The sequence below is a fragment of the Strigops habroptila genome, chromosome 2 (assembly GCF_004027225.2).
Source record: "Strigops habroptila isolate Jane chromosome 2, bStrHab1.2.pri, whole genome shotgun sequence".
NCBI classification, from domain to species: domain Eukaryota; kingdom Metazoa; phylum Chordata; class Aves; order Psittaciformes; family Psittacidae; genus Strigops; species Strigops habroptila.
The window spans coordinates 93,749,332-93,772,608 of record NC_044278.2 but is presented as its reverse complement, the minus strand read 5'-3'; the positions used below and the strand labels follow the sequence as shown (position 1 = coordinate 93,772,608).

Genomic DNA, 23,277 nt, shown 5'->3' with positions numbered 1-23,277 from the left:
TGCACTGTGCTTCCCAAAAATGCACTGCTGCCTTCAGTTTCCCAGGGAAATGGTCACGTCTCACTGCTCTGGTGCCAAGCCTGCCAGGCAGCAGGGAGGAGAGGTTAAATCACCCTTGATGGCAGGGAAGGACCATGGGGTGAGAAGCAGTGGTCTGGACTGTGCTGCTGTGGCAGCTGCCCACAGTGAAGGCGGAGTGAGGGAACATTGGCATCCGGCTCCTTGTGGGAGTTGCTATGTGCTGTGAAGTGGGAGGCCCATGGCTGGTAAATGCGCTTGTCAACAGTCTGTGCTGCAGCTCTGAGGTGGAAATGAAGCCGGTGCATTTCCTTGCAACCTAATTCCCCTTCTTCTGGTGCCTCCTCATTTCACACAGCTGTTTTCTGGGGGCTGAAAAGCTAAAGTGATTGGAGAAGGCGAAGCTTCATCCTACTGTAATGCTACAGCTTTGGAGTTACTGAATTGATAAAAGTGCCCCATCATAAGAGATACCGTGGTGCTGCTTCAACACAGCCTGAAGTGAAGGACTTCATCCCTGGCAGTGTTCAAGGCCAGGTTGGACGGAGCTTGGAGCAACCTGGTCTTAGTGGAAGGTGTCGCTGCCCATGGCAGGGGGTTGGAACTAGATGAGCTTTAAGGTCCCTTCCAACCCAAACCATTCTGTGATTCTGTGACAGCTTTAAAACCAGGTGGGTGACTGTCCTGAAGCCTTGTGCAGCCCTCAGCTTCAGCACAAGGAGGGAGAACCTGCAGAGGGAAGATTTTACATGAATAGGTATAGGGGACAGAGTTGCTGGTGCTGGCTTGGAGCAGGTGAGGCACCTCCATTCCACCTCTGGCTGCGCTTCCCCAGGGTGCAGCTGCTGTAAACTGGGATGTTTTACTCTGCACCAGCCAGCAAGTACGTCTCCATGTTGCTGCTAGCCTGCAGCAGAACAGCATTTAAACACGGTGTTCATCTAGCTCGGAGATAAGTGTCTTGGTAGGAGTTAAAAACCCCAGCCAAGCCTGGAAGTTTGCCATAAACCACCCAAAATGCATTGCCAGGAGCACAGCTTGTGCTGGTTTGTGGTCCCTTCACCTTGGCTGCCTTTTGGTTGTAGCTGCAGCTGGGAGCTGTTGACCAAAGATCACAGCCAGGTGGCTGCGGCCAGGGCTGGGGGCCAGCGAACGCTGGTGACCCTGGAAGTGTCTTATGCAGCAGTAGCAGGATGTTGTTGAGGATGAGCATAGGTGCTGCGTGTTTCGAGCCATTAGAGCTGCATTCATCACCTTCTACTTATGGCAGAAAGGAAAAGCACCCCAGGAGGCCTTTGGAGCCTATTTTCATTTGTTATACCAACCTCACCAACGAACGAGGCAGTGGCTGAATGGGGTGAGAAAAATGCTGAGCAATAGTTTCTCTGTAGCCTCCTGTTATCCAGGGAGCCAACAGCTGGGATTCACTTCCCCGTCTGCCGCCAGCAGCAGGAGGAAGCAGAGCTGGCGTTTCAGAGAGCAGTCCCCTTCCCCCCATCCTCAGCAAGGTGTGTGCATGCCGGCAGCCCTGCCAAAGCAATATTGCTGCTGGGTTTTTATTGGGAATGTCCAAAAAATCACATGTCCAGAAAGGATTTAAGGATTAACTTCCCAAATTCTTTGTAACAGAGTAGTTGAGAAAAGGCTATGTGAAGCTGGATGTTCCCCCCTGCTCACTGTGGATGCTCAGCAGGCAACCCCTGCTTTTGCTACTGGAATAGGCTGGTTCAGGGGCTGAGGTTGGTCTCTACCTCTCAGCAGTGTCTGCACCTGAGCTGGGCACCCTCGGCCCCTCCAGCTGAGTCAGGGTGGGAGGATTTTTTGCCTCCTGCAGCCATATGGTCAAGCTGCCCACAAAAAGGCATTTAAGGGGGTCAGTGTAGCCCTTCACCCATCGGCTTGGGCTGCCCTGGCCCAGCAGTCATCCGGCAGCACATGACGTCCAGTTCATCTGTTGTGATGGGGCTTAGGGTGCTTGGACCCCCATAAACCCACCTGAGCTGAATGGGCAAGATGATAGCAGCTGCCCATGAGTAGAAGGGTTTCGAGTTCATGGCCACCTTGGTTACTGCAGTCTTTGGGAAGGACACGCAGGAGGAAGATCTCATGTGCTGGTGGACCCTGCAAGGACACAGCCCCAGCTGCTTGCAGCCCTTCCCATTGCTGGACTATAAACAGTCTCATCCCAAGGCCAGGCTTGGCTGGGTGGCAAAAGGAGGCTTTTCAGGAATCCACACAGCTTTTATGTGAGCCTCTCTAGAGAAACTTAGATGTGTGAAGCCCAGGCTGGGTCAGTCTCATTTCACTCCCCCAGTGAACTGGTGGGAGCAGCTGGATGGGTGCAGCTCAGCTCAGGAGGCTGAGGAAAGACCCTCCATCATTTCCTTCATTGCTTTTAATCAAGCCTTTGCCCTTGCCTGTTCCTCTGCTGCTTGGTACTTGGTTGTCTGTCTTGGAGCTGCTGAAAGCCTCCCCTGCCTCCTGAGGTGCTCAGGCCCCTGTGGAAATCCTCCTCTCAAGAATGAGCTCCAGAGGTAAACCCAACTAATGGGATAGAGGGGAAAAGGAACAGTCATTCTCTTTCACGATTGAAAACCAACTACTGCAGCTTCTCCTATTTATTTGCCTGTAGTTGCAAACACACTGGCTGCAGAAGCCCAACCCCCTGTGTAACACCATCAGGAGCAGAAAGCCCCTCTCAGATGGCTGCACTTCAATTCTTTATTCCAAAATGCAATGAACTCAAAAAGGTTTTGAGTTTGAGAGCTGAAGGTGGAAGAGTTTGACCTTGTTGAGCCAGACAAGAGGTGTGAACCTTAAGACACCTGCTGCAGCACCAGGTGCTAAGCTCTTTGGCAAAGGGCCTTTTTTGATCTTTCCTATTGCAGTTTGTCATCCTTGTGGGAATAATTAAGCACTCCCTGAGAAGGCTGACCCTGCAGCATGGTGGCCACACACAGTGTGGGTTAGGAGAGCCAAGAAAGTCCTCCAGTCCCACCAGTGATGTGAGGAATGGGGTGGGTTGTACCCAGCCACAGCTCTTGGAAGAGCTCAAGAAGCAGAGCATCGTCCAGGTGAGCCCAGAGCAACAGCTCAGCTCCGATACTGTGTTAGTGAGAAGAATGATTTGTCAGGAGTCAGTAAACACAGTGAGTAATGAAAATGCCATCCTGGCGACAGGGACATGAGGATGTGGGTGGGCTCAGCTGACACACGCAGGAGGTACCTTCAGCTGGAGCCAACTCCAAGCAGCTGGTGAAGACAATGCGTAGCTGAATCAAAGCATGGATGGCTTTTAGGGAGCATCCATTGGGATCATGGCAGCAGCGACTGGGGCAGTTGCATCATGGTTGCCTCAACACCAGGTCATGTCCATGCCAGTACCACCTGGGCTTACCGAGTATGAAGTTTCTAATGACTCAAATGCTCATTTGGGAGAATCACAGAACCAGCTAGGTTGGAAAAGACCTTTAGGATCATCAAGTCCAGCTGTTACCCCAGCACTGCCAAGTCCACACTAAACCATGTTACTAAGGGCCCCATCTACACGGTTTGTGAACACTTCCAGGGACAGTGACGCCACCACTGCCCTGGGCAGCCTGTTCCAATGCCTGATCAGCCTCTCTGTGAAGAAATTATTCCTAATATCCAGTCTAAGCCTCCCCTAGTGCAGCTTGAGGCAGTTTCCTCTTGTCCTGTTGCTTGTTACTTGGGAAAAGAGAGCCACCGCCACCTCCTTGCTCCATCCTCCTTTCAGGTAGCTGTAGGGAGTGATAAGGTCCCCCCTGAGCCTTCTCTTCTCCAGACTGAACCCCCCAGTTCCCTCAGCCGTTCCCCATCAGACTTGTGCTCCAGACCCTTCACCAGCTCCGTCGCCCTTCTCTGGACCCGCTCCAGTACTTCAGAGGCTTTCTTGTAGTGAGGAGCCCAGAACTGAACACAGTACTCGAAGTGTGGCCTCACCAGTGCCGAGTACTGGTAAGAAATAATATTGCTAGAGTAGACATGTGAGAGAGTAGACATGCTTTTAATCTCATTTAATGGCAGGCAGCACATTGATACTTCTGCTCGTGCCTATGGGACTCGCTTGTGGACCAGTGTTTTGACCACTAATATACAAGAACATCAGTACAAGCAGAGTGAGACAACAGCACATGGGAAGATCAGCAGGGAATCAGTGTTCATCACTGCTGTGAGTTCAGGGTTTAAATTAATCCAAATGTGGGGGCCGGGGAATCAGACTTGAATGCCTACGAGCCTCCTCCTCCTCCCTTTGGCAGATGGCAATCCTGCTAACAGCACTTGCTAAGGTCCCCTTGCACAACAAGCGGAGCAGAACTGGAGAGGTTTTGCTGGTTGTTATGTGCTGGATCCAAATGAGGTTGCCCCAAATGCTAAATCATCATTGTAGCCTCGCGTGAAGTTCGACCAGTCCCACAGTGCCTTGAGTTACTGCAGAAGAGAGAATATGGGGCCCATAGCAGTGCGTCTACCCTGCTGCTTCAGTCTCTAGGGTGGCTTGGCTGCAGGCTGGATGATGACCTGCTAACAGCACCTAAGAACTCCACCTCTACCTTTACTACTCTCCAGGCGGGAACCAGCAGTGTGCTTGAATGCACGGTGCAGCTCCTGGTGTTGGCACAGGAGAGCACCTTCAATCCCTAGGTCAGCAGCAGCTCTGGGGGCTCAATGTACCCTTCTCTCATGCCACATGGATTTTGTGGCTGCTTTGGGGGCTAAAATTCCAGTTGCACCCTAAGAAGCCAGAAAGCCTTCAAACTGCAGGAAGCAGGTAAGAGAGTGCTTCATGAGCTGCCTGGTTGCTGGACTGTTCCACTGGATATCTTAGTTTATCGTGGCATAGCGTTTCCTAGTTCCATTTATGAGATCTAGTTTCCTCACTGTCCCCCATTCTATCTTGAAAACTGGAGCTACTCCAGAGAAGGCTGCAAACAAACCAGGGCACCTTGGCTTTCCTCAACCCTTCTGTTGCTTGTTGGTTGAAAACTCCAGTGCTCGTTTACTTTCTAGCACACTCCACATTTGTAATGATGCCCATAAAAATCAGTCTTTTGTAAAACCCATAAACACTTTCCATTACTGCTAAGTAGAGCCTATTTACCCTGTCCAAAGGCACTCTGCAGATCAATAAAATACCTGCTTTACTTAGATATTCTGGCATTTCACGCTGACTGATTAGGTCCCTCTCAACTGAACACAAATTGTGAAGCAGTAAACTCAAATAAAACCAAGAATGCTTTCCTGCTAAGCTAATCCTGCTGGGATCTCACCAAAGGCAGCCTTTTCCCTCTGAAACAGCACGGTCATTTTTGCCCGCAGCACTGAATTACAGCACTACTATGTCAGGATTGCGTGGCATCGCCCTGCACAGTTTTAGACCACATGAGGAGCAACACAAGGGAGAAGGTGACCTAGACTTTCTAGGTACCTTAGCTGCTCTAGGAGGACATGAATCCAACAAAGGAGCCCGGCACATGAAAAGCAAGAGTTCTCATCCTACATGGTTGTGAATGCAAGTCTCCAGAGGACTTGACCAGCACAGGGAGGACAGCAATGTGTGCAGGCTTTGGCTATTGCTGGGGGGTACATCACGTACCATAGGCAAGACATGACAGCTGACTTCCTGGGTTCCTCTCGGCATCCTCAGGTATCTCCTGCAGCCATTATCAAGCTGGGTCCTGCTTGGAGAGCCTGAGGAGATCTGAGTCAATGACAGTTAGTTATGAAAGCACGCACACATCCATGGAGCGTGGTCTGCTCTTCCAAAACTCTCAGCAGTCCACCTCCCGGGAACTGGCTGCTTCATGCCACAGGAAGCTGAGCACCAGCAGGAAGCATTCCTGTGGAGAGATGCACACAAATAATTCTAGAAAAAAGTGAATTGAGCAATAATAAAATGTGTGACTTGTGTGTAGGGGGTCAGAGTTGTTTTACGAACCTCTGAAGGCATCTGACCCCGCTCCAAACATTTCGTTGCTTCCAAGTGGAATAATAATGGACTGTTTGCTTTTCACGCAGACCTGTTGTTTGTTTTATTTGTGTGTGCTGAAGGGATGCACACACCTGAAGGGCCAGAGGGAATGTGAAAATTGTGCTGTAAAACCTCACCTTCTGCTTCATTTACAGGTGTACTAATGAGGGGTTTTCCACTCAGTTTTCTTTGTCTTTTTTCTTTTTTAAACTTAAAAGCTTTGAGAATCTAATTAAATAGTCCCACCCCATCTGCCTCCCTGCTCCCTCTCAAAAAGGATGCTGAAAAGACAACCCTTGCAATGTGCATTTCAAAAATGGGGGAACAGAGACACAAATACCTCAAGCTATCTTGCCCATAAGACACCGTAACCCAGTGGCAAAGCCAGCAATAAAAACCTTCATACCTACACTACCACAACTTGTGTTCAGTCAATAATGTAGAACAATGTGTGGTACAAATTAAAATAATGCTTTTATTGATATGCTTCAACATAAAACATGTGTAACATCATAAAACTCAAACAAAAGATAAACCTATTCCTTGATGGACTTGCTTATTAGACAGACATTTCACTTTTTTTCTCAGTAATCGCCTGGAGCAGATTGTCACTGACCTGGCTATGAAACAGCCTTCTCCTTAGGGCTTTTAGCTGTGTCCAGTTGTTCCCGTGGAGTCTAAGGACTGTGATGAGCACCGCAGCTGTGGCTGTTTTTCCTAAAGCCTGATCCCAAAAGGAGCATCATGCCTGACCCACCCAAACAGTGCACAAAGAGCTGTGTACTTTTGCAGCCTTGCAGACGAAGCCCTGACAGATCCCAGCAGAAGGGAGGGTATTAACCTGGTTCTGCTGGAATGCAAATACACAAACTCACAGGTTCCTCTAGGACACAGTTTCCTTCAAAATCACTGAGGCTTGGAAAATCCACAAAGCTACCAAAAAAAAAGTAAGATCAGAACTCAAAGGATTTCTAATAAAGATAAATCTAAAACAAGTTTATTCTATAAATATTTTTTTTCCTGTCAAAAGACAAAACACTTGTAGAAACATACAAGAAATACCCCTTGGGAAAAAAACCCCATGAAGCTATGGAAAATAACAAAGTATCATCTGCTTTGATTTAACCTGCAGAACTGTGCTATGTTCAGTTCTGTCTGTAAACCCACCACAGTTCCCTCAGTGCAATCACTCTAATTCCCTCTTGCTTTGTAAATGCTATTGTTAATCACTCTTGTCTTCTCCTTGGTAGTGTCTGTATTCTGGCTTCAGCTCCCATGTGTTTTTGTGGGTCCCCTTCACGTTGTAGATGCCTATTTCTCTTAAAATTTCTTTCAAGTATATCTGAAAGGAAACAAAAATCCAAATTAAACAGGCAGGCAATCACCACAGCTCTTACATGACATCTCACTATCTGCTCCATCACATCGACTTTTTTCATAATTACCAAATGTCACTGGACAGCGAGGTTGGCTGATGGGCACGAACTTGTGCGATAATGCCTCTGAGACTTCAACCCCCCGGCAGCAACAGACGTGCTGGGGTGCAGAGAGGCAGGTACTAGCTAGGTGGATGCTCCACAGGCTGCTGAAATGAAGCGCCCAGCGCCTCTGGGAAGGCAATGCTGAGGTTATAGAATCACAGAATGGTTTGGGTTGGAAGGGACCTTAAGAATCACCTAGTTCCAACCTCCCTGCCATGGGCAGGGACACCTTCCACTAGACCAGGTTGCTCCAAGCCCCTGTGTCCAACCTGGCCTTGAACACTGCTGGGGATGGGGCAGCCACAGCTTCTCTGGGCACCCTGTGCCAGGGCCTCACCACCCTCATAGTGAAGAATTTCTTCCTAATGTCTAATCTAAATCTCCCCTCTTTCAGTTTAAAGCCATTCCCCCTCATACTGTCACTACATGCCCTTGCACAAAGTCCCTCTCCAGATTTCTTATAGCCCTGTTTAGGTACTGGAATGCTGCTCTAAGTTAGCTCACACATCTTCCTTCTGCTGGAATTCCTCCAAGCTCTTGGCTTTCTGTCTTGCTTGGGTTGGAATTATCTTGAAACACCCTGCCTTATTCAGACCCCATCAAAGCCCCAAGCTGTTGGTTTTCATGCAGTTGTGCAAAGCTTTAAGCATTTTACTACGGCTAGATAAAATTTAGAGGAGAGCTGAGTAGGTGCCAGAGAATTTTCTAATATATTCAAATATTAAGGCTAGGGAGAGTAATTAACCCCCCCCAAGTAAAGCAATGATACCAGCAGTATAACCTTCAACAGAAGACAGCTCACTAATACCACCCTCCTTTACCCTTTACAATAAACACCCGTAATTTGGTTCATTTTTTAAAGAGCCGTTTGCCTGCTTGTTTGTTTAAATATTAATGGGGACTGATGCAAGCAGATTGCCATGGCAACTGCAGACCACAGCTTAAGAATCCCCACATTAAATTCATAATTGCTTCACTTTGAGCAATTTCATTCTCTTTTGAGTGCATACGTTGACCTGGGGTTACTGGAACCCTTGTACCCACTATCTCAAATAGCAACATACTTCAACTCATCAAAAAAACCAAATATTTGTTGATGATACAGGAAAGAAGAAAGGCTGACTGCCCAGTCTCTTCCTTACACTCTTCCCACTTCTTGCTAAGTGGGAAAAGTGGGAAATAAATAAGAAGTCCATTCTCAGTCAGTAAGAAAAAGTCTCTTTTAGAGAAACTGACCATTACTCGCTCTCCAGGTACACACTGAAAATTGACAAAGCAACAAAAACCCAGATCCCACACTAATGACAATACTTCAGGTGGACTCATGGAGCAGAATTCTTCTTAAAAACCTATGAAAGCAACGAGGGGTCTTTGTCCAAGAATTAAGGAAGTTAAACACATCAGACTGCACATACAAAGTAGTTTCTCAGCCTCTTTTGTTCGAGCAGAGCGCGCAGGAGTAGTTCATTTTGCACTGCGGGGATGGGTCATCAGTCTCCGCGGGTGCACAACGCAAACCCCAGCAGGTGGCAGCAGGAGATCAAGGTACATCTCAGCACAGCTTTCCACGTCTCGTCTAGCGCAGAGATGCTGTCATTATTTATGAATGTACTCGCTACGACAGCAATTGGTGCGCAAACGTTTTTGTGCGATGACACTGCTGTTGTGCAACGCGTCTTTTAAAGGTGGTGAAAGCAGCTGAAAAGCAGTGTGGGCAGCAGGGCGAGGAGGGGATCCTCACACTCCACTCCACCCTGGTGAGGCCACAGCTGGAGGCCTGTGACCAGTGCTGGGCTCCTCAGTACAAGACAGACAAGGAACTACGGGAAAGGGCCACGAGGATGATCAGGGGTCTGGAGTATCTCTCTTACGAGGAAAGATTGAGGGAGCTGGGCCTGTTTAGTCTAGAGAAGAGAAGACTGAGAGGGGATCTCAGTAATACACATAAATATCTAAAAGGCAGGTGCCAGGAGGATGGTGCCAGGCTCTTTTCGGTGTGCCCAGTGGCAGGACAAGGAGCAATGACCATGAACTAAAACACAAGAAGTTTCACCTCAACATGAAGAAGAACTTCTTTACATTGAGGGTGGCAGAGCACTGGAACAGGCTGCCCAGGGGGCTTGTGAAGCTTTCAGTGGTGTCACTGACAGACACTTCTAAAGATGGCGAGCAGGTGGAAGAAACACCCAGATTCAAGGTTAAATTCTGCTCCAGACCACACAGACAGATTAATGAGAGTTGGGAAAAGTGTAATTGTGCTTAGTCCCTTAGTACATTGATATGCAGTTCCTGGTCTAGAGACCTAGTCTGCACCTGGGAAGCCAGGTCACAAGGCGCAATGATGCTGCAGGGCTTAGGCAGAACGAAACTGCTATGGTTGCACAGTCCATAGCTCCTGCTGTTTGGTGGCACTCTCTCTGGGTGATGCTTTGCACGAGGCAGTTCTCACCTCTCGTTAATTGCTCATGCTTCCAAATCACCCACCCAGTTATACAAAGGTTACTTTTAATTTCAACTAGTTTTCAGGCAGGCCCAATTCCCCAGGCAGTTCTGCTGCTCTCTGGACGAAACTTTCAAGAGTTTTGAGTCCGCAGCCTAACAAAATGGAACAAAACCAACCTAAACTGAACAGCGAGGTAACATCTGTGCCACAAGCAAAAGCAGTCCAAGCTGGGGCTGTGAACTGCAGCAAGTGAGGATCTCCAATGTATTCCTATATGCCATCTCCACTGTGGGGGGAAACAAGCAGCAGTGGTTTTAGGGAGGGCAGCAGAGAGTGTTAACCCAAAAAATCGCTCTGTGTGCACTCACAATGTGGAACTGTTGGAGCTTTTAGACAATTAAAAATCAGGGATAAACCTGCTGTGCTGTAATGAACTTGAGAGCAAGCAGCTTGATGAGTTCAGAGGATGTTATGATTTTCCTGTGGGATCTCTTCTCCTTCCATAAACCAGGACCCTCCACCTGCATCTGTGCTGTGCCGGGTTGGCCTATACATCTTGAAGCATACTACTCAATCTGATGCTGTATCATCAAGAGAAATTCTCCAGTTCCTCTGGTGATGCCAAATACTGAATTTTAGAGCCCAGTGAGCGCTAATCAGGGGCCCACAGTTTCTCTCTGAAAGGGATTCAGTATGTTTATATACACATAATTCTAACACAGAAGCTAATCTGTAGGCAATCTGTTCTACATTTAAGGCATCTTTTGCTTTGTTACACCTTCCCTCATGATTTTTTGCATAGAAAGTGAAATGTTATTATAGAATTATGGGACAAAAATTTCTGAGAGAGGAGTTAACCTCCTCTCTGAGAGGAGCTCTGAAAACCCTTCTGAAACTCTGAGGGAAAAAACCCCACTGTATTTAGGATAACTATTACTTAAAGCTGAAATAAAAGAAAAAATTGCAAACAATCTACCCCATTTTGAAAAATACAGTTCATATCAGACCACTGGTTCCATACTGGTTCCATTCTTCACAAATATTTGATTGCTCACATAAAAAGCATGTTATGTTCTCAGCCATCAAGTCCAAATCTAGAATTACTGCAGTATTTCCAGGGAGCACTCAGTATTTACATCTGGGTAGGTGGCAACAGATTTGACTACTACTGTGAGTTCTTATTTTTCATTAGAAAAGAAAACAAATAAACCCAGGTTTCCCAAATACAACAGTAGTTTGTGTTCAGAATAGGCTTGCTTTGTGATTTCACAATCACAAAATATAGCACCAATTTCCTACGTAACATGCGACATATTCTGTAGCATTTACTATTTATGTTTACCATTACATAAGAAAAATACTCTTATTTATTCGTAACTTCAATAACAAAGATGTTAATTCCCTTAGACAAATGTGTTTTAAATATTATCAGCCAGTGAGGTGAGCACCTACAACTTCATTTTAATGGGGGCTGAGGAGACAGCAGCAGCATTTTTTCCCTCACGTCTGAAAATAACTTCAACATTTAGAATCTTGAAGGAGAAATTACATACCCAAACAATCTTAGACAGTATGACAGAAAATAAAGCAGTGAGCACTCAACAGAGATTAATTAGCAGCCAACCTCTGTACAGTGTGGGGAACGCATGCATGTTCACCTGCTGGCATTTGGCTTTTTTTTGTCAGCTATAGCTGCTCTGCAAACAATAAAGTCACAGTGAGCATTAGGAACGGATACTTCATTGTCAGATAAAATCCCCAAAGCTGCACGCCAGAGGTTGAAGTCAGCAGCACCAGGGGTGCTCACACACAGAGCAAACAGCAGCTGCGTGGCAGGAACAGAAGGACAGTATTTTTACATGGGAACGGATGCTATTAGGAATTCCCTACACAAGTTTTTAATGGGAACCCAGATGGGAAATTAGGGTAGCTTTAAATGTGGGGTAGATGATGTACTGAAAGATAGTTCTGAATTTATCACCATACTGGCTGAAGAAAGGCATCAGGAAGAGGATTTTGGTCATTTATTTTCTGAGACGGTCTGAGGAACCTGGATGGGCACCAACACCTATGTCAAAACCCTGGCTGGGAATGAACACAAACCCCCCAGCTCTCACACACATCTCAAAACTTAGACTGCACAGCCCATTCAAGGGAAGGGGGCTTAATGGTCTGATTAATCTCAGAAGCCCTATAAAATTTCTAGCCATCAACAGAGAGACTCAAATAAGAAAGACAGATGCAAAAATATAGCCCAAATCACATGTGACGTTGGGTCAAATTAGCCTCTGATTTCCTTTTAATGTATCTGTTTTACTAAAATGGTTAAAAAAAACCCAAGAAGGCTAGATTTACTGAGATGAAAGTACCAGCACAGATCCACTATGCTACAGGCAGAATACATTCAGGAGCGTATGATGACAGCAGAGGTACGTAGATAGGCATAGAAATTCATCGTAAGTGTAAAGGAAGTATTCATGTGAGGTATTTTGCTCTATGTATCTAATTTAGTAGCTACCCTATAAATCTAATCCTTGGGGCAGCGACAAAAATTGGATTAATCTTGCCCAACTTTTGGTGCTTAATGAAGAAATTTGTGTCAGAAGCACAGCTTTTTCAGGCTCCTCTGAGCTGGTGCAGAGAGATATATTCAAGAGGTAAATCGTATCACAGAAGGAAGAAAATGTTTGTTCTCCCATGGCTTAAATGGAAGTTGTGGGTGACTATTTCGAGCTGAAGTCATGCTAGGTGGGATAACGGGATAAATCTGCACCTACTTACATTCAAAGTGATCGACATAGTGACTGTCACACCTATCTCTTACAAAAATAAAAAAGCTTTACATTTTCTTGCCACCCTCTCCATATCTTCCTCCTATTCCTTCCTCCTTCTCAGCTCCCATGATCCAAACACCTTCTGGCCACACAGATAAGAGTTGACTCATTAGATAAATGAATGGAACAGAAGACACGAATACATTATCCAGCTACTTTCTCCCAAGGTACTAGAACACCGTGAACCTGCTGTGTTTGACTTGGGTAACATCTTTGTGCAGTTTCTTAACCAAACAGATTGTACACCTTATACAAATCCTCTGACACAGATCCACTTAATTCTAAATGGGAAGTGACAAAACTAGTAGACATCTCCATTTTTCCCCTCTTTTACAGAGGAATATTTTTTTTTCTATAATCCAGCTGTCACTGCTCCTTCTTCTGCCTTAGCCCTAAGAACTTTTGAAATTGTTGCTCCATTTAGATTCAAACATAATTAAGTCCCTTTAAGTTTTCTGAAAACTGCAGCTGGGTTCAGGATAGGCATCAAAGTTAGCAGTGAAAAACATCAAAAGCACCAAACTTCATGTGTCATTGTCTTCCCCAGCTCCTGCCTGGGCTGCTCAAGGAAAGCTTGAACAGGCGAAAGAGGGAAAGAACTGCAAAGTTAGGGTTCATAGATGAAGGGGCTGTCAGACATGGCAGGATAACAAAACCATCATGTAAACACATGCCTTCATGCTTTTCCTGTTTGTGGAAACAAACATCAGAAATGTTTTTAAAAAATAAATCCCAAGTATTAACCCCGTAACATAGTCTTAAAAATTATTCGATTTGTAAAGGAAATCAAGTGATTTTGGGGGTGTTGGCTGACATGATGCCTGAGCTCCTAACATGGACAGTGAGTGCATTTAATACTAGTTGCATGAAACACAGTTTTCTAGACCCACAGAGTAACCCCTGTTGCTATGCCAAGATAAAGTTCAGAAGCTGAAGGAAGGGCTGACCACTCACTTACACCCTCTACTGCCAACAACAACAGAACTAGGCTGTTACTTCAGTGAGGACAGGAGTAACACGGGAGACATTGAGAGCATTACAGAAATTGGTTTCTAGTATTAAAGCAAACCTAAATAAGAAAGAGACCATTTAGGTTGCTTAAATCACCCCTGTCAAGAAAAACCATACTCACTGCAACTCCTACAGAGTCCTACAATGGTGAACTTAAAACTCGAGGATTTCTGTTTGTTGTAAAACATATTTAGAGAGCTGTTTCAAAGGCATATATAGTAAACTATTTTCTGGATATGGAAAATATACACAATAGGAACTACTGAAAATGGTTATATTACAAGACCACGAGTACATACCACCGGCTGTTTGGTTATGTCCACCAGGTCTTTAATGTTGTAATACTGATGTTTCTCAAACGCTGAAAAAAGCATGTCCAACACTTGTTGTTTATCGGCTCGAGCCCGTTTTCCATCTTCTTTCTTCTTCTTCTCATATTCAATCTATCAAATGCAAAACACATTTTAAAGACATTCATATGTAACACTGTATAATTCTCAGTGCTGAACATTAAGGCATAAAAAAACCAATTTATAAAACACTGTTCAATGACTCAGTGCTTTTCGTCTGGAAAATTTTCTCTTGAGCATTCAAATGTTCTTTTCTGAACATAAACCAAGCATTTAGTCCTCGGCACAATTAAGCTTTTCAGATAGGTATCTCTGCTTCAACCAGTAAAAACCCTCAGGAACAGAGCCTGCATTATGTGCCCAAACCCGGAGAGAGAATTAATATTAGTATAGAAATCCATACTGAGATGGTATTTTCTCCACCTCTGTTGATATCAGCTTCTGCAGTATAATGACAAATTTCAAACCTACAAATTGCCATTCTTCAGAAAACCCACAGACCAGCATGGCTACATCTACTATCGTAACAACCACCTGCACAAAGGATGCTCAGATGGCCCCTGGACACTGCCTAATCTGCTCCAGAAACAGCACTAAAGGCAACCACTCCACCAATATAAAACCAATCTTCACCAAGGAAGACACACTTTGAGGATGCAGATGGTATCCCTTCAAGAGAAATCCAAGTAGCACATGCAAAGTTACAGTATTCCAAGAAAACCTCTTCCAAGCAAGTAGAGGCCCCTCATTACCACACATCATCCTATTTCAGAATGAGTATTAAAAAGTACTTAACTATTAATAATTTGCACAAGACTGCCTCCAAAAATACTTCCAGCATTTCCTCAGATTAACCATCAGAAGCAAGATTTGCACAGGCCAGCACATCCCAAACAAACCCCAGTCACCAACATCTGCCAGCACATCACCCCATCCCCCCCCAATACCACCCTCAATACCAGAAAACCATCAAGCTCCTTGGAACCAACAAAGGTGGCCCAGAAGGTAATATAATTCATGTAACCATCAAGTGCTCTCAAGAACACAGTGTGGTTGAATCCAAATATTCCAACGTACAGCAGAAGAGATGCTTGTGATCAATAAGGGACACAAGCCTGGCTATGAGACAATTTTGCATGAGAGTTGTTCTGCCTCTGATGTCTTAAACCTGATCCTCAGAAAGAAGACCTTCAGAAAAGCAGCCCAGAAATGAAAATCACAGTTCTACTGGATACTAAGAATCTTATTTTTAATAAGAGAGATTAGATTTTTGGCACAACTCATTTTTTCCTATGTTTCCTTGCCAGCTAACTCCCTCCTACTCTCTTGGTGAAAATAGCCTGTATCTTGGAATCTGTCCCAAAGTGGCTAAAGACTATTACCACCTTTGCCATTGCTCACAGCTCACCGGCCAGCCAACTTTCTCTTTCAAATCCTGAAAAAGATGTACATCATTAAATTGAATGCAGAGCAACTGTTCCCAACCTGTAGCTTGAAGTCCATCGCTTCTGCTTAGAACCTAAGATGGGCTTGGGCAACCAAATACTTGTCTGCTTTTCCAGCTGTATGTTAGTGTCATAAAAAATACAACCACTCCACACAAACCCAGACTCTCAAGACAATCTCTGAGAACAACAACAAAAAAATCCATGGTACTGTTTGTACCTCTTCAAATGACATATAGTGAAAATGTGCTTAGCTAGCAACTAGCTACTAGTACAACTCTCTCCATGAGGAGAAAAAATCGTTTTAAAATTGATGCTTCTTGCACAAAGGAACAAAGTAACAATAAGGAAATTCTCAACATTCTCTTCCTGATGTTAGGTCTCTGACAGGACTATTTCATGACCGGGTATAAAATCCTAATTACACGGATAACAGTCTCCTGGAAAATAACATACAGTGGCCTTTTTAACCAAAACACAATCTCCCCCCCCCCATAAATTGTACTGCCCAGCATTATTCTTTCTCTGTTATTTTAGTGCCTCAGCACACTCTTGCCAGCAGGAGCTTCTATTTTACATTCTCTGGACGAGCTACAGTAAATCAGAGAAGAGTGTTTGTATTCCCTATACAAATGTAATGTGGATATTTTAATATTATTAATTAAGGATTAATGAATTACAAGAAAGCTGGAGAAGGACTTTTTCTAACAGCATGTAGTGACAGGACAAGGGGAAATGGCTTTAAACTGAAAGAGGGGAGACAGATTAGACATTAGGAAAAAATCCTTTGCTGTGAGGGTGGTGAGATGCTGGCACAGGTTGCCCAGAGAAGCTGTGGCTGCCTCATCCCTGGCAGTGCTCAAGGCCAGGTTGGATGGGGCTTGGAGCAACCTGGTCTAGTGGAAGGTGTCCCTGCCCATGGCAGGGGGTTGGAACTAGATGAGCTTTAAGGTCCCTTCCAACCCAAACCATTCTGTGATTCAATGATTAATGTATAAAATCAGCTCATAAAAAACCTGAATATCAAACCCTCCCTTTGCTGAAAAGTTATTTGCAGATGGTGTCCCAGTTGCCCACATCTTAATTAGAAAACAGTCCAGCACTTTCCTCAAACTCCAGCAACAGCTCCCACCTGCTGTATAAAAAACACGGAGCACATTGTGAAGTGAAAAAAAGCATGGTATATATTGCTGTTTTCTTCTTTTTGTCTTGTGCCTACACTGCGAAGAAAACAGGAAGGGAAAAAAAAATGAAAGGCTGAGTTGCAACTTGTTATGAGCAATCAGGATGTTTTATGCAGTAGGCTTAAAGCACTTTTTGAGACTCGTATTACAGAACGCATGTACATGGTAAACTACATTTCTTTAAATTTGCGTGGTTTTTAAATTTAAAAAGCATCAAAATATGATTTGATTTCAAGGAAGGACCATTTTAGAACAAGCTGTCGAGTGCAGCAACTGTGAGTTTATCCCTGCAAGCCTTCATACAGGAATCAATTTCTCTTTGTTTACCTTCCCAGGATGTTGCTAAGCTTGCTGAAAAGCTGCCAAAATTGCCTTCCTGAAGGTATCATTAATACTGAAGCTGATGTATTACACTGCTTTGGTAGACAGCTAATACAAAGGTGATAGAGAAATGAGATTATATCTAAAGTTTCATCTGAAGATGTCTGAAAGAAGTCTGAAAGGTTCTCCCATCTCCTGGTGCACAGGTACCAACCTCTATGGTACAGGAGAGTGAGAAGAGGGGAAAACCACAAAGAAGCCTCTGAAGGGGTAACCAGGACCACTGAAGAACTTTTTTGCTGTATTACAAATAATAATTAAGTCGCAGAAAGATTCCAGCTGCAAGAATATTAACACTGCAACCTTGTAAACGTGTAATATTTACAGATACACAGAAAATGAATGTCTTTTTCCCAGAGAAGAAAAGCTAGGCTCAATCCCGGCACATATTGTAATGGATTTGCAACTTTTTCTAATAAAAAGATAGGCTTATTATAATTTATTGGGGGGGAAAAAATAATTTTCCCCATCCTTGTATTCAGGCAAGCTATTACTTTTTCCCATCTACATGCATTTTATTTCCCTCTTCCTTCCTGTTGTATGTTCACTTATGGGTACATGGAGCAGCCATGCTTAAGCCCCATTTAGTATTCTATCATCTCTTTGTTCAGGAAATGTTACTCCTTTCTTATTCAGTAGACACTAATTTTTTCCTCAGAAGCTCCCCAGAAGATGACTGAATGTATCAGTATGTATGGTAGTTTGTACATTTTCATTTCTTTATTGTGAAAAGTCTTGTCCCCACTAGGGTTGTCATATGATTACAAGCAAAGCAGTAAGTTTTAAGAAAGCAACTGCTGCTTGAAAACAGCAGGAAAAAAACTAACTAAGAGGTTTAAAAAGTTTATGGACTTGTTCTCCCAGTTGTACACCCCCTCAGCCATCTAACCTGAACCTTAATGAAAGACTCAATGAAAAGGAAGGTGTTGTAGAAAGTAGTCGTGCCTGAGCCTTTAGAGCCAACGCAAGGCCAAGAGTGACTCAAGTACAAGTAATTCCTACTAGATTTTTCCCATTAGAACTCCTTTAAGCTAGACATGAAAACTAAACACACTGCCAACGGATTTCCATTAGCATGGTCAGCTATGTAACCAATAAAAACCTTACAATTAGGACACAAGAGCATCATAACTTTTAAGAAGCCTGGTTACATCCTGCTTATACCCCCTAAATCTCACACAAGACTTAGATTTCTGTAACGATACAATGGCAGCCGTTTGTAACTGGAATAAAGATTCAAAGATTGTCTCCAGGTTGAAGTCATGCTGTTGTAATTGTCTCCAGGTTGAAGTCATGCTGTTGTAATTATGCTAGTGTCAGGGAAATGACACAGCATCCTGCTAGAAGAGAAGCTGTACATCGCTGTAGCTTCTTCCAGAATTAAAGGAGGACAATAACAGTAGCATCATAAAACAATATACTTATATAAAATTGCATTTGCATAGCAGGATAGGCCAGTGTGACTATTTTGGTTAAACGTCATTCCCTTAGCTGAAACAGTTATATTGGTATGATCATCTATGTATAGATCAGGCTTCGAACAGTAACTACTACAAAACAGTCCCATGAGGGAGAAATGATTATTTTGGGTTCTGTGGAAACAGACTGCCTTTCAGAATAATGCTTAAATATCATCCTGCATATTGTCATTTGTTTTATGTAAATAAAATCTTAATAAAAAGAGTAAAAGTTTAAATGACTAACACAGTGACTCGTTTTCAGTATGACTTAACATTTCTCACATTCAACACTAACAGGGAGTATATATGCATACTTACAAATTACTCAAAGAGGATCTTTAAGAAAAAGGACATTATAGTTTGTATGTACATCAACTGATCTGAAACAGCAGTGTGGGTGTAATATTGACAGAGCCAATGATGCTAATAACACGTACTGTGAAGGTATGAAACTGTGAAAAATTATCAGCTGTTACTCTTTCTTACTTGTCAGTTCCTCCAAAGGACTGGAAACTAATGATTCCTTTCAAGTCTTTTACCCACCTCCGTATGGTATTTTATTTGGCTCAAACGAGTGCTTCCACACCTTATAGCATGGAGCCAGAACTGCCTTTTATCCCCAAACCTTAAAATTACATATAAAAAAGACTAGAGGAAGAATGTAATAAAGTCACTAGAAAAGGCTTGGGTAAAGGTGGCCTGCCCTCCATCAGGTAACATCAGACAGACAGACAGAGAGACATTAGCCCCAAGGGTGATATTGGTCTTGAGACAGAAAGAAGATCCCCAGAAGACCAAATCAGGGAGAAACCAGATAACATGGAGTGTTTCCAACAACAGTGGCCAACTGTGAGTCCTGAGCCAGACTCCTCCTGAAGACAAGCAGGGAAAATGCTGAAAGCTACTTACATTATATTGATGATTAGCCACTGGTTTATAGTTTGTGGTTACAGCTTTGTCCAGCTGCTGTGACAGCCTTACAGGTTTAGAAGATTCTTCTATCTGTAATCTGCAAAAGAGAAGAAAAAGAGAATTAATACAAAGTTCAGACAGGAACACACTCAAGATGAATTCTAAAAATCTGCAGGTACAAACCAGCCCTTATCAAAGGTCAGATGCAAACAAATCATAAGGCAAAACAGATGTACTCTTCTGAATTTTTTCCTACTCTGTTTTTGCTTGAGTACACTGTGAAATATTAGGACACTATATGCTAGAGAAGATACTGAAATGCTGAAAACCAAGCAGCTGTAGCCATGTCTGAACACAAATTTTAGCCCAAGAGCCTAACACTGATGTGAAAGAAAAGCCCTTGCTCTTAAAAAAAGATCAAACCCAACGCAAATGAACCCAGAATTGCCCAGCTGACTCAGCTGAGGGCTGAAACAGCTTTTGATCCACCCCTGCTGACTCACCAAGCACAATAAAGACCAGACTGCATGACCTTCTCTTTGATATTTTAATGTAAAAATATAAATTCCCTTGGCCTTTCTTCTGGCATTATAGTACAGTAACAGAGCACAAGTAACTGTTTTATGAGCACTTTTAAAACCATGAACACAGCGAAATCCGCCCAGGTTCAAACCAACGTACAATCAAGTCTCAATCACACAGTTAACAATAGGTGACCTTCAGTCCTCTTTGGGAAAGACTCTTGAGAAGGTCACAGGTTGAATACATTTTGTCAAGCTCACCTGTATGTAATTTAAAGCTTATCTATGATCATGTAGAAGGAGTGCTCCATTTACTTCAGGTTTAGCACTCAAGAATTACTACTTGACATGAAGATGCAAGAAACCAGCCTTAGAAAGGTGGGGGACAAAGTCCCTTCAGAGAAAATAGCTTTATGGTATATACAATTAGTATGTTATCATCAGTCTAGTTACTTTATTTCCAAAGGTGTCTCTTATAGGCAGAAAAATCAGTTTTCACTAAACCAGGCAGTACTTCAAAAACACTGTTTGAGATCACTGATTTCTTTCTGTAAAAATATAATGCACGCTCAAAAAGCTACATTTAAATTCGGCATGCTTCCAATTTAACACCTGACCAAACTAAATAAATTACATTTGAAGTAAGCAGTAAATGAAGAAATAAATTTTCTAGTTGTAGTAACTGGAAATAAAGCAAATCACCCTTCATCGCCAGTATTGCTGGACAATAGTTGCTGGCAGTTTCGTCTCATACTTAGAAACTTGCTTCCTCTTGAATCTCTGTAGACTTGTTATTTGTTCTATAGTTTTAATTACCCTTAAGTGACCACTACCTTGCAGTCTACATTTCTAAATCAGGAGAAGGTACATCAATGTCGTCTTCTGTCCAAATGTAGCATGTTTTTTTCTTCGCTTGAAGGAAAATCAATTGGAAGGTAAAAGAGCAGTGAACACTTTTTACTCCTGTTCTGGCAAATAAAGGTAGAAGTTTTTATCATGAGTGTTTATCTTTTGGCCTTCAATTTAATTAAATGATTTTAAAGATTTTATTGATCTGGTTTCCAAAGGTCTTCTAAACTCAGGTTTCATGAAGAGGCACAGGCTAAAGCTAAATCAATATCTTTTCTTCAAGGCGGTCTTTTTCTCCACTTCATTGCTTAATTTTTTTACTTTTTGGTCTCAATGGCTTTTTAAATATTTAAATAGTTGGTTTTAATTTTTTATATATATGTTTTCTTGCAGTTCTTTGCCATTTTTCCTATTGTTTTGACCTGGGGAGTTTTCCAGTCCCTCCTCTCCGCCACTGTTGCTATCTTTCATCTCACTTCTCCCCTCTCACATTTTTCCTTTCTGTAAAGGAGATTTCCTGCTCAACCTGTTTACAGATACTGCTCCTGTTCATAAAACAGTGGCTCCTGGAGATGAACTGGGAATTCTTGTCTCTCCCCTCCAAAGCCACTGCACCACCCTCATGTGGACCAGATTTAGGTATTTGGTTTGTGATGCTCCTTCTTACTACGGCTGCAGCACAGGTAAGAATAGACAAGGTTCCTAACAATATTTGGACACATCAGATGGTCTCAAGTTTTTGGGGAGAATTAGGACTTCAGTGATGGTATTTCTCCTTGCACCAGCCTTTATATTCATTACTCTTTTACAATATAGATTTACAATATCCTCCATTTCTTCAAGAAAACAGTCAAAGAACATAAGCCCTTCAACAATGAAATGCCAGAACACTGAAAATACAGACTGAACACCTCAGACTGTCCTCAGAAGGAAAAGCTTTAGGATAGTGATGTCAAATGCCCTCCAGCTTCTTAATAAATTAGATTTTTAAGCATGCAAACAATTGATGGCTCTTTAGCCTAGAGCTTATCACGAACTTCGACCACTACTCAGTGGTGAAGGTCTCTTTGTGTTCTGGCATTTTAAAATTATAATACAGGAAATTTCAACTCCCGTTTTAGTGCATCTTCCAGGAATTAATCCTTCTTTGCATAAAAGAACACCAGCAATTTATTTCTTAACATTTTTCACTTGCCATGCAGGATATGCATTCCAGCTTTTTTTATTTTAACCTGCTAATTTCCAAACCAGTAGAAAACTGAATGTGTAGGAAAGCTAACGCACTTCTCAGAGGCCTGCAAAAGTTGATGGCAGTGAAGTCATGTTTAGCATATGAAGCTCCCCAACACACAATCTTGAAAGCAAAGAAAAACTCCTGGCCTGCTTAGGAAGCAGGATGGAAGCCTGCCAAGTGAAAATGGAAACGGACAATCTAAGTTTGTTTGTGAAATGGCAGAGGACTTTAGAAAGATCTACATGTACCAATTAACAAACGTATCAGCTACAAATGTATGTGTCTCTGAAAGAAATTTCAGAGATATCAGTGTTGTACTTCAAGATCTCTTGCCAGAGGTTTCCAAATCACAACTCACAGATCTCGCATGGTCTCTAGAAAACACAGTCTGCTTAACGGCAATGTTAACTTTGTTTTCTGTTTCTAGTTGCTAAACTGCTGTAGTGAGAACTAAAAATATATTATATTCCTGGTATTACTTTTAAATGCAAGCAATTACTGCAGCTGCCACATGCCACTATGGAAATCTAAATGGGAAGCACAGTGACTCAGGAGGCAAACCTTTTGATTAATATGCACTTATTCTACACATGCATCTTGCTCTTCTCCCTAATGGCTGCCCTTCACGTTTCTTTTTCTGCAGCTTTCAAGATCTCCTGAAGAATGACAAAGACTCAGGTTGCCTTCTTTCCACCGGGCTTCCATGCAGAATATGGTCACACAATCCCATGCAGAATGACAGCTGCTGCATATCTGGAGTTAGCCTCTCCAAAACACACAAATACAGGTAAAGGGCCTGACAAATGTGCTACAAACCCCAAATTAGCAAATGGTTCGTGTACGGATGAAGCACTGAAATTTGCTTACTGCATTACAAAGGGTAAAGACAAATAGCCTGTAATCATTTTGTCTACATGATTTGTTGGTACAGACACTATTTGCAAGGAAAAATATGGTGTGGTTTTGTTTTGTTTTGTTCTCTTTTTTCCCCAAACCACATTGTAATTCTCCTGCATTCAGAAAGTATTATGTCTGAGTGAATATAATTGACTTTTAAAATTTGTGTAGCTGTTGACTGAAAAAAGTTCATGAAATATATACTTATACAGCCTAGTAATTATACACTCAAACATTTATAACAAGAGCTACAAATCGGGCATTA

At 43.1% G+C, this 23,277-nt stretch overlaps 1 protein-coding gene across 2 annotated transcripts in view; it reads right to left on the bottom strand.

Annotated features, from left to right (window-relative positions):
* Nucleotides 1-6,460: 6,460 nt before the first annotated feature.
* GTF2F2 (general transcription factor IIF subunit 2) overlaps nucleotides 6,461-23,277 on the bottom strand; it is an 89,261-nt gene continuing 72,444 nt past the window's right edge. For both annotated transcript variants that reach the window (XM_030477618.1, XM_030477617.1), the window contains 3 exons: nucleotides 19,509-19,608; nucleotides 14,079-14,222; nucleotides 6,461-7,352 (listed from right to left, as the gene is read on the bottom strand). In XM_030477618.1, the coding sequence (XP_030333478.1) occupies nucleotides 7,233-7,352; nucleotides 14,079-14,222; nucleotides 19,509-19,608 (364 nt within the window). In that variant the 3' untranslated portion in view covers nucleotides 6,461-7,232. The remainder of the gene's footprint in view (nucleotides 7,353-14,078; nucleotides 14,223-19,508; nucleotides 19,609-23,277) is intronic.